Below are 10777 nucleotides of genomic sequence, written 5' to 3'. Positions count from 1 at the left end.
ACCATATCATTACCTGTGAGAATCAAGTCATCAACATAGGCAAGTATTGCCACAAACTTTGATCCTTCTACCTGAGTGAACAAAGAGTAATCACTTTTGGATTGTTTAAATCCATTTTCTAGCAACACTGACCTCAACTTAGCAAACCACTGCCTTGGTGCTTGTTTGAGGCCATAGAGTGATTTAAGAAGTCTGCATACTTTATTAGTGATAGGTTTGTTCACTTGATTCTCCCCCTGAGATGTGATATCAAATCTGAATCCCTTGCCTTCATATCCTGGTGGGTATTTCATATACACCACTTCTTCTAATTCTCCATGAAGGAAGGCATTTTTCACATCCATCTGATGTGTATGCCGTCCTTCCATAGCTGCCATAGCCAGTAGAGCTCTTACAGTGGTCAATTTTGCCACTGGAGCAAAAGTTTCAGCATAGTTTATGCCATACCTTTGCCTATTCCCAAGGATTACTAGCCTAGATTTGTATCTAGTAGTATTCCTTTGAGGGTCAAACTTGGTGGTGTACAACCACTTGCACCCAATTGCTTGCTTCCCTGGAGGTAAATCAGTTATCTCCCAGGTGTTGTTGCTAGCTCTCAAGAGCCTCCAATTCTTCATTCATAGCAACAAGCCAGTGAGAATATTGTATGGCTTCTTTAAAATGCCTAAGATCTGGTCTTTCACTTACAGAATCTATCATGGCAGTAAATTTAGGTGACACAGATGTTGTTCCAACTCTCTCAACATGATTTGCCCCGATTTGATAGTCCTGGTGCCACACAGGTGCCTTGTGATGCCTACTTGACCTCCTAGGAGATAAGATGGGTTCAGCAACCTCATCTTCAGTCACTTCTCTATCTTCTTTTGCAATCACTCCTTCATTTCCTTCATCATCATACACTCCACTGGTGTGATGTTGTGGTTCTTATAAACTGTGTTTCAAGTGGCTGAGGGGTACTGGAGTGAAAAATGTGATAGGGATAGATTAATTCATAGAATCTAACATCCTTAGACACAAATGATACACCTGTCAACAGGTGATGCAGCCTATACCCTTTTTGAGTAGTAGAATAGCCCAGAAATATGCAAGGTACTCCCCTTGCCTGAAATTTATCCTTTTTTCTCTCTGGATTATAAGCAAATGCCAAGCAACCAAATGATCTCATCTGCTTGTATTCAGGTTTTCTTTTATGTAGAACTTCATATGGAGTCTTTCCCTTCAAAATGTTGCTTGGAACTCTATTGATGATGTGTGTTGCTGTAAGAACACAATCTCCCCAGAATTGGAGAGGTAAGCCAGCATGGAACCTAAGAGATCTTGCCATCTCAAGTATGTTCCCGTGCTTCCTTTCAGCTCTCCCATTTTGCTGGGGTCTGTTAGGACATGATGTTTGATGCACTATTCCCATTTCTCCAAAGAATTTCTTGCACTTAGTGTCATCAAGCTCCAAAGCATTATCTGACCTTAGAACCTTGATTCCTGTGCCAAATTGAGTCTGAATCATCATGGCAAACTTCCTGATTGCATCAAATGCATCAGATTTCAGTTTTAACATATGAACCCAGGTAACTCTTGAGTAGTCATCTACTAAGGTAAGGAAATACCTGAATTTTCCTTTGTAGTTGACCTTGTAAGGTCCCCATGTGTCAACATGGACAAGTGCAAAGCTTTCCTTTGCCCTGGAATTACTTTTGTGAAATGGCAGCTTGGTAAACTTGGCTAGGGGACAAGCTAAGCACACATCTGCCCATTGCCTTCACACCAATTTCTTCTATCATCATTATCTTCTGCATGGGTGTGTGACCCAATCTATGATGCCATAGAGTCTCTCTACTCAATTTGGCAACATTCTTAACAATGCTAGGAACATTTTTACAACTACTTGCAGTCATAAGCACTTCCATCACTCACCGTGTTCTTCATCATATGAGCACTGCTAGAACTTTGCTTTTTGATTCTTCTCAAAGTCTTAGCAACAGACTCATTCAGCATGTAATATAGTCCATTTTCACCTTTTTCACCTTTTTCAACTCCTTTCACATCACTAGTTACTTCATCAACTATCATACAGAAAGATTTATAAAACATCACTTTATAATTTTCATCTTCACACATTTTCTGTATTGATAATAGGTTATGTTTAAATGCAGGAATATACATAACATTATTCAGTTTCACACTATTCTTTAGAACTAATTACCAGTGTGAGAAATTTTAGAGGTCTCACCAGTAGGCAAGTTGATTAGAGCATTTTGCTTACACATTGTAAGATCACTAAGAATATCATCAGCAGTCCCAGTCATATGATCTGAGGCTCCCGTATCTATGATCCATTCTCCATTCCTACAACTATCAGCAAAGTAACAGGATACCATTCATGCATAACTAACCTCCATTTCATCATCTGTATCTCATGCTTTTGATGGCGTTGGAAGAAGCTTGAGCAATTGTTCAAGTTGCTGTGCAGTTATAGTGTTTCCTTGAACACCAGATGTACCATCATGTTGCACATTTGCAGCTATCTTCTGTTCTCTATACTTTGCTTTGTTCCACTTGTGCTGATTGTTGTAGCTTGCCTTCCCCTTTCCTTTATACTGAGATTGTGCTTGGTTCTGGTTTTGATTTTTTCCCTTGCTTGGAAAACCAATTACAAACTAACATTTTTCAGCTGTGTGACCAAGATTCCCACACACACTGCACTGAGATCCTGATGTTGGCCCCTTTTGACTCATCCCAACACCAGTGCCTTTGCTATACATTGTAATGGTTTCTGGCTCTTCTTTTACTTGACCAAGTACTTCTCTTTGAGCCTCCTCCTGCTCTATGTAACTACAGGCTGTTTCAACAGTTGGAAGTGGGCTCATCATCAGCATTTGACTCCTATGAACCCTATAGACTTCATCTAGCCCATTTAAAAACTGAAACAATTTAGTTTCTTCTTGCTGTTGTTGAATGACTCCTATGAACTCAGTTACTTCTGTTGTTACAGTAGTAATAGCAGGAAGAGTTGTGAGGGATTCAAGTTCTTCCTATACACTTCTCATGGAAGTATAATATTCACTAACAGGTTTTCCTTCTTTCTTTGTCTCATAGAGATCCTTGTTCAACTTATATTTTCTAGTTCCATTTGTAAGAGCAAACCTTTGTTCTAGTTGTTTTCAGATCTGGTGAGCATTACTCACAAACATGATGGATCTCTTTATGGACTCAGATACAAAATTCAATATCCATGATATTATCATACTATTGCAAGTGTCCCATGCCTCAGCTTTTACCCTGAACCATTTTCTCTCTTAACTTGACCTGTTACAAAGCCAAGCTTCCTCTTTGCTGCAAGTGCTATTTCCATGGAGCGTTTCCAGGATCTGTAGTTTGATGATCCTTGGAGCTTCTCCACAGTCATGAAATTTGTTCCATCAGAAGGGTGGAGATACAAGGGACTTGTAACCTCAATGGTTGTCATTTTTCTTTTTCTAGCTATTGTGAAAGACCTGTTTTATCACAGTTGATATTTTTTAAGGAAGGAAGAAACCAGTAAGTGTTTGTTTGAGCAACCATAGCTCCGATACCATGAAAACAATGAAAGTGAGTCATACCTAGCAGAAGAGTTTCTTTACTCTTTTCATTCTCTCATTTCTGAATGAATCTCTTACAAGCATTCTGTGCTCTATTAATACACTGCTACCTATGATTACAGACTCCATTTCTAGAATGACAAGTGTCCTAGAATCATTCTTGGATCAAACAAAATAGACCTGAATAGACAGCTGGCCAGAGAACATGGGCAACAGTATTAGCAATAGACAAAAAGTATTAAATATCAATATTGATGACATAACAGTACTGATGTTTGGAGAGCAAACATAAACTGAACTGAGCCATAACATGGGCTCTTAATTACTGGACTAATTGATATAAGGCCTTATGGACCTTATGGGTCTCAACATTATTTTGCAAAAGAGTATTTCAAATGCGCATGATATTTTGGAGATAATTGCATTTATTTGCAAATTTGTACATTGCTTTTTCAAATGAATATGTATGAGAAACATGTATAATTGACATGTCAGTGTTGGCGATTCTTATTGTGTAAACACAAATGTATTTGATGTTTTGTGAATGCGTACAATCTCTTGCAAAAGATACAAGGAGAATGCAAAAAACGCGTTTTTTTTACAGAGGTAAAGTTCTTGCCTCCCAAGTCTCAAGTTTTCTACAGACGACTTGGTGCAAATGCACCAATACATAGGTGTAGGAGCACCTAATAAAATCTAGGATACTTTACATAATCCTCTTGTCCCATGTTGCACTTAAACACCGTTATTTCTTAGTATAACAACATCATATGTACATCTAACAGACACATTTAACAATAAATGTTCCGATAAGTACTAGTTGGTTGACACAAAGAAATCGTCTAACTCCTTAAAAGAGATTGATCATCTGGGAATTGGAATTGCTTGAAGTGGCTGAGCCTTTTGCAACGTCAACCCAAACTTTTCTTTCATGTCTATATCTTTTGGACTTGCCTCACCATACTTCCAGTTAAATGAATGAAGAAGAGTAGCCAACAACATATGTGTCATCCTATAAGCAAGTGGCATTCCAGGACACATTCTTCTTCCTGATCCAAAGGGTATGAGTTTGAAATCTCGTCCTTTAATATCAATTTCCATCTCCAAAAACCTTTCAGGAGAAAATGATTCTGGATTTGGCCACACACTTGGACTACGAGCGATCGACCATAAATTAACCCAAATAATTGAGTTTTTGGGCACTAAATAGTTGCATAACAATACATCTTTTTCTGCTTTGTGAGGAATCAAGAAAGGAGTTGGTGGGTGTAATCTTAATGTTTCTTTCACTATTGCTTGAATATATGGTAATTTTGAGATCATTGACTCTTGCAGAGAACTATCCTTGCCAAGTACTTTGTCCAACTCAATTTGAACCTTTTCCATCTTTTCTGGATTGCGAAGTAATTCTGTCATCGCCCACTCCAATGTGATAGAGGTTGTATCTGTTCCCGCTAAAAATAAATCCTGATTGCACAAATATCTTAGTGACAAACAACATGATCTGTATTCCAGATAAAAAGGCTTTCCAATAAAACCTTCACTAGAGATATTATAGCACATTCTAATCAAGTACTTCTGGATCCATTTGTTTTAAATTATGACGCTTTGACTTTGAAAGTTGTCCAAGACATAACTTTAACAATTATTTTAATTAACTAGTAGTAAAAAAAAAGTATTGTTTAATAAAGATATATTGAGACAAATTCAATGATATCTCATATCGCAATGTTAAAACGAGGTAGGATTAATCAAGCTTGAATGTAATTGAAATGACAATCATGTGTGTCTCACTAGTTCTGTATCCATATAGTATATGTCATTCAACCCCTTATTCTTCTTAATTGTTATTGTGTTGTGGCCTACATTTCTTTTGACTTTAGTTTTTAAAACATAAAAACTAAACATTTAATTGTTAGATTTCTAAAAGACTAAAAGTAATTGAGAAAGTCATAGTTTCATATTCGATTAATAAGTGTATTAACATTATTGTCTTATTTCGTTTCCCTAAAAAACCATTACAAAAAGTGCTTATGGATGGCAAATAAATTGGATCAAGGGACAAGGGAGTACTATGTATGAAAACATAGATATATGAATTTTAGTTATCAATATGTTAGATATGAGTCAGACTTCATCATCAAATGTAATTACATAAATATCCTAAGCTCATATTTTGAACATTTAGATAACTAAATTTTAGATGTCTAAAGATCTCCTAGTTATCGATTCATCTACATCCTTTTCAGGTGTTTCAATTGGAAGAGGTTCATCCACTCTTGAATCAAAGTCTGTTTTTTTTTTTGTCCTGTTGAATCACAAGTTCATTGACTTAATCTCACTGTAATTGCGTGCTTCACTATCTCCATTGCTCCCTTTTTTACTTTTCATACGTGGTTCACTACTACTAGGTCTCTCGTCAATAAATAAATAACAAGTTACTACTAGGTCCACGTAATTCTCTTCCGGTTGATGTAGAGTATACTTAATGGTTGTCCTATAATTTGTGATCATTAATTATTTTATTACTTCATCACTCTTATATTTAGGGGTGTGCACCGATACAAAACCGGACCGGACCGGTTGGACCAGAATTCGAAATTCTTTTTGGACCGACACCGGATCGAAATATTCAGTCCAGTCCGATTTTAGACTGGTTGGGGCAGAATTTTTCCGGTATGGTCGATTTTGGACCGGTTGGACTGGAATTTGTATTTTTTATTCAAAAAAATCTTTTGAGCTAATGCTTAAACATATTAATAAATTCAATAGATTAAAAACTAATAATACTAAAAGCAATAATCTTAAAGGCAATAAAAATTAAGTTTTCACTTTCTAACTTTTCTAAGTTTTAAACTTTTTTTTAACCTTCAAACCTATTTTTACAAAAAAAAAAAATCTGGTCCATTTCTGTCCGGACCGGAAAATTTCGAATATGGACCGGACCTGGCTGGAAACCCGAAATCCCAAGTTTTGATGGACTAAAGACCGGATTGGAATTTTTCGGTTCGGTCCCGGTCAAAAACTGCACACCCCTACTTACATCTACTCTACCATATTTTCTCTTTCCTCCAATTTGTTTTTTAATCCTCTTTTTGTTGGTCTATCATGAAAAACTGAGCATCAGTTTTTGGCCAAAATTTTTTCTTTTTTAATAAATTAGTATTACTTTTATACTCTCTCTTCTCATAATTAATTAGAAGGGCAACTCCTAGAATTGCTCTTAGGTTTCTTGTCTTTTTTTTTTTTTTAAAAGAAATGTTAGCTTTCTTGTCATCAGTTCACTGTATTCTTATGATATGAATATATGATTAATTGATTATTAGGAGTCTGAGATGGGAGTCTCAACTGAGACTTTTGTTCAGATTTTGAGAATCATGCTACACCCAAAACTTTATACTTTACAGTTTACATGAGTTATATTGCACCACCCAACAATTCATTCCTTGTCCAATTAAATTGTGCCACGTCACTAATATTGATATTCTAACTTTGTTTTCATGAGTAAACTACAAAACTGGAAAATCTTGAATGAGTCATCAGAATAATAAAAAGTTAGTGAAAATCTTATATGACATAATCTCTAAATTAAAAGAGAGTATGAGGAGATAAACACACGCACCTTACTCCACCGTCAGTTCTTTCTTTTAAATTAGTATCACTTAATCACCCTCAATTCCAAGCTGAAAAAGCTACAAATTTATTGTTCCATTCATTTTTATTTTTTTTTGCACTAATTGCGTGTACTTTATATAAAAGAAACGTTATACGAGTAAAGTCCCTTTGCACTCTCCCCTTTCTTAGTTACTAGTCTTAGGTTATGTTTAGTTCACCTGAAATTTTCTGATCTGAACTTATCTGATCTGAACTTATTTTTTCTGATCTGAACTTATTTTTTCTGATCTGATCTGATCTGAACTGATCTGAACTGATCTGATTACAAGATCTTATCTTTTAGATTTTTCTCAATATATAAGAAAAAATATAGTCATGTGGTGTCTTGTTTGATTCGTCTCAATGAGTAATTTATTAATATTCAATTATTATAATTTTTACTAATATGTAATGAAAGATATAATGATTTTTAAATATAAGCATAATCTGAACTGATCTGATTTGAACTAATTTTTTCTGATCTGATCTGATTAAATCTGAAATAAGTAAAAATAAGGTGAACTGAATATAGCCTTACTACATTAGAGGAGGAGGTAGCTAGGTGAACTACCACCTCAAATTTCTAGACATTATCTAGGGTTGAAATCCGCAACTTAATAATATGTTTGGGGCATTTACTTCTTTGTTCCCAATCTCTAAGATGATGTGCCCAGTAGATTAGTAGCCTAATACTCCCTCCGTTTCCTAAAAATCTTCCCTCTTTCCATTTGAGGGTGTTTCCAAAAGATCTTCTCTCTTTTGCTTTATTCCTTATTTGGCAAAACAAATTTCCCTATTTACCCTCTCATGTTACTATGATATGGTCCACCATTACATTATTAATTCAATTTTACTCCCTTTCTCTCTCCTACTTTAACCCCTTTTTATTTGTTTATTTATCTTAACCCCTTTCTCTCTCCTACTTTCCTCACACCATGCCCCACATAACTTGATTTTCCTTGGTATCTGTAGGAACAGTAAGTGGGAAGATCTTTAGGAAACGGAGGGAGTAGCTTAGTAGGGATTGATTTTTAGACCAATTATTTTTCTTAATAAAAAAAAAATTAACTGCTTGAACTCGATCTGTCATTTTTCATGTGTCTATGTTACTTACTTCTATATTTGAATATATTCTTGAATCATATTAGTGAAATCGGAAAAAGATAAATGAGTAAAGCTAACTAGTTGTATGAATATCTTACCATGAGCATATGTTTGACGTCGTCAAGGTTCAATTCTTCATCCTTAACAAGTTTGAGTAAAGTACTTAGAACATCATCCTTCACATCCTTTAACTTTGTCAACCTTCCATCAATGATTTCCTCGAAAATTCCCATTAGCTTCTTCATGTGCACCCTTCTATTTTTCGATACTCCCTGCAAATCCAATTCTCTAACTATCGGGAAAAAATCCGACACATTAGGCTTTGCACCCTCTTCCAAAAGACTCCAAACAAGATCCTTGAACTCTTGCGAATTCGAAGAAGCATGGCTAGCCAAATCCATGGAGAAAAACGTGTTAGACAACATATTTAACGTGGTAGTAAACCCGGCTTTACCAACATCAACAGGTAGACCCTTTTCACAACACTGTCGTACATAATCAACCAGCTCGTTCACCTTGATCTGCCGTAGTTCTTGGCTAGAATCTAGGCGTTGAGTAGTAAACAATTGGATAGTAGCAATTTTTCTAAGGTCCCGCCATTTGGGGGACACTGGGAGCCAAACAATGGAAAATTTGTTATGGTTTCCCACCCTCGAAGCATCCGGGGAAGGCCTACTAGAAAGGGCTAAGTCGTGCTCGAGGAACATTTCTTTAACGATTTCAGGGGATGATATTACTATTGTAGTGATGCTTCCGAGTTTGAGAGATAATATAGGGCCATAGGTTTTTGAGAGCTTGTCAACTGCCTGATGAGGTAACTTGCCTAGCTCGAGGATGTTGCCTATGATAGGCCATGGTTTTGGTCCTGGAGGTAAGTTGGATTTGGTGAATAATTTTGTGGATAAAAGGATGGTGAGGATGATGATTGAAAGGAGTAATAGCAATGTGGTGAAATATTCCATTTGATGGAAGTTGTTTGGTAGAAGAATTGGAGTAACTTAGGTGTTGGACTCTTGGGAATGAAAACAAGGAAAGTGAGCAGGTGAATTGGCGATTGGGAAGTTATATGAAGGCAAGTTATAGAAATGGTTTACGTGTTGAGAAGTGAGAATGGCGTGGGAGTTGGGGGATCCACACACGACGCCTACGAAATCTTTTTATCATTTTGTTATAAGAGCCGTGAATCGTGATGTTGAGATAGGCGACTTAAAAGTTAAAATAATGTCAATCTCATCTCATTTGTCGCGACTACGACCGCCTAAGAGCATGGCTACTCGTACCACAAACAAACACATATTTATTAGACACTATAAGAGCATGGCTACTCGTACCACAAATAATGTCAATATTGTATGCAAAAGGATTATAGGGATTTTTACTAGTCTTAGGTCGGTATTGTAACAGTATATAAATTAAATTTTAGGGTTAACACAATGATTCTCCACACTTGTACATGGTATAACAACCTAGGTTTTTCTAATTTTCTTTTTCCTTTCACGCTACGGATCCCTCTTCCTCTACGTCCCTTGCGACCACCGTCACTTTCGCTGTTGCCGCCGCCCATGACGACGCGTGACCCAGCCGTTTCACAGCCTCTTAACACAATTATTCTCCACACTTGTACAATATCATTTTTTTTCTTCAAAAAAAAGTATATCATCCCTCTTTAGTGACGGACATATGGGCCTGGGTTTTGCCTTCAAAAGGTTTTCGAATTTTTTTTAATAAATTTTACTTATTTTAGCCCAATAAAAAAAACCTCAATATAAGGAGTACAACACATGGATCGTGTCAAATACAGGCCCAACATGACTTAAGAAGGGGAAAGAGGAAAGATAATAATTGGCCCATATTTTCTAAGTAATACTTGTGAATAATACTTTTTTAATTAAAAATTGTTGATTATTCACTTATCATGTCCCCATTACTTAAGTTGTAATCCAAAATTAGAGGGATCGAGACACTTCTTTCTTTTTTTCTTGAATGGTTTGTTTTCTTTCATTTGTTTTATTGATTTCTTTTTGTCATTATCTAAAATTCTTTAACATATTTTTCACTTAATGTTATTCAAAATTTCAAATTTTTGACTTTTTTATTTTGTCTTTGTGTCAAGACTTATTAGTTATCAAGTATAAACATTCATTTGCCATTTAGTTTATTTTGATATTCATATATAGTACTTTTTCTGGGGTTTTTTTAATTGCACTATTTCATAATTTACATTTGACGAGATGGTTTTTTGAACATCAACATCTCTAATTGCATATAGGTAAAACTACAGAAATCTAATAATATAATTCTTATGTTCTTAATTAGATTTGTAGACTTTCATATATATCACCTTAAATTTTTTGACCCCTAATAGCAAAAGTTTTAAGATCCGTCATTGTCCGTATACGTTTGCGGTGTAGCCCTTCTAAGACTCCCGACAATAAATGGCAATA

General features: G+C 35.7%; 1 protein-coding gene and 1 long non-coding RNA gene across 3 annotated transcripts in view; one reads left to right on the top strand and one right to left on the bottom strand.

Annotated features, from left to right (window-relative positions):
- The window catches only part of LOC130591284 (uncharacterized), a 35973-nt gene that overhangs the window by 21650 nt on the left and 3546 nt on the right, over positions 1 to 10777 (top strand). The gene's annotated exons all lie outside the window — the stretch shown is intronic.
- On the bottom strand, positions 4155 to 9486 carry LOC104905444 (cytochrome P450 76AD1). Its single transcript, XM_010693993.4, has 2 exons — positions 8432 to 9486; positions 4155 to 5042 (listed from the first exon to the last, which is right to left on the bottom strand). The coding sequence occupies exons 1-2, from the start codon at positions 9293 to 9295 to the stop codon at positions 4440 to 4442; spliced, it is 1467 nt and encodes a 488-aa protein (XP_010692295.1). The 5' UTR covers positions 9296 to 9486; the 3' UTR covers positions 4155 to 4439.

The sequence above is a fragment of the Beta vulgaris genome, chromosome 1 (assembly GCF_026745355.1).
Source record: "Beta vulgaris subsp. vulgaris cultivar EL10 chromosome 1, EL10.2, whole genome shotgun sequence".
NCBI classification, from domain to species: domain Eukaryota; kingdom Viridiplantae; phylum Streptophyta; class Magnoliopsida; order Caryophyllales; family Amaranthaceae; genus Beta; species Beta vulgaris.
The sequence above is the reverse complement of the archived record's forward strand: the minus strand, read 5'-3'. Positions and strand labels throughout refer to the sequence as shown.

Bases quoted from the DNA above. Each gene is read 5' to 3' on its own strand.
- LOC104905444 (XM_010693993.4), bottom strand. From the start codon at position 9,295: ATGGAATATTTCACCACATTGCTATTACTCCTTTCAATCATCATCCTC. The intron at 5,043-8,431 runs GTAAGATATTCA...TTGTGCAATCAG, and splicing joins ACGTCAAACATATGCTCATG to GATTTATTTTTAGCGGGAAC.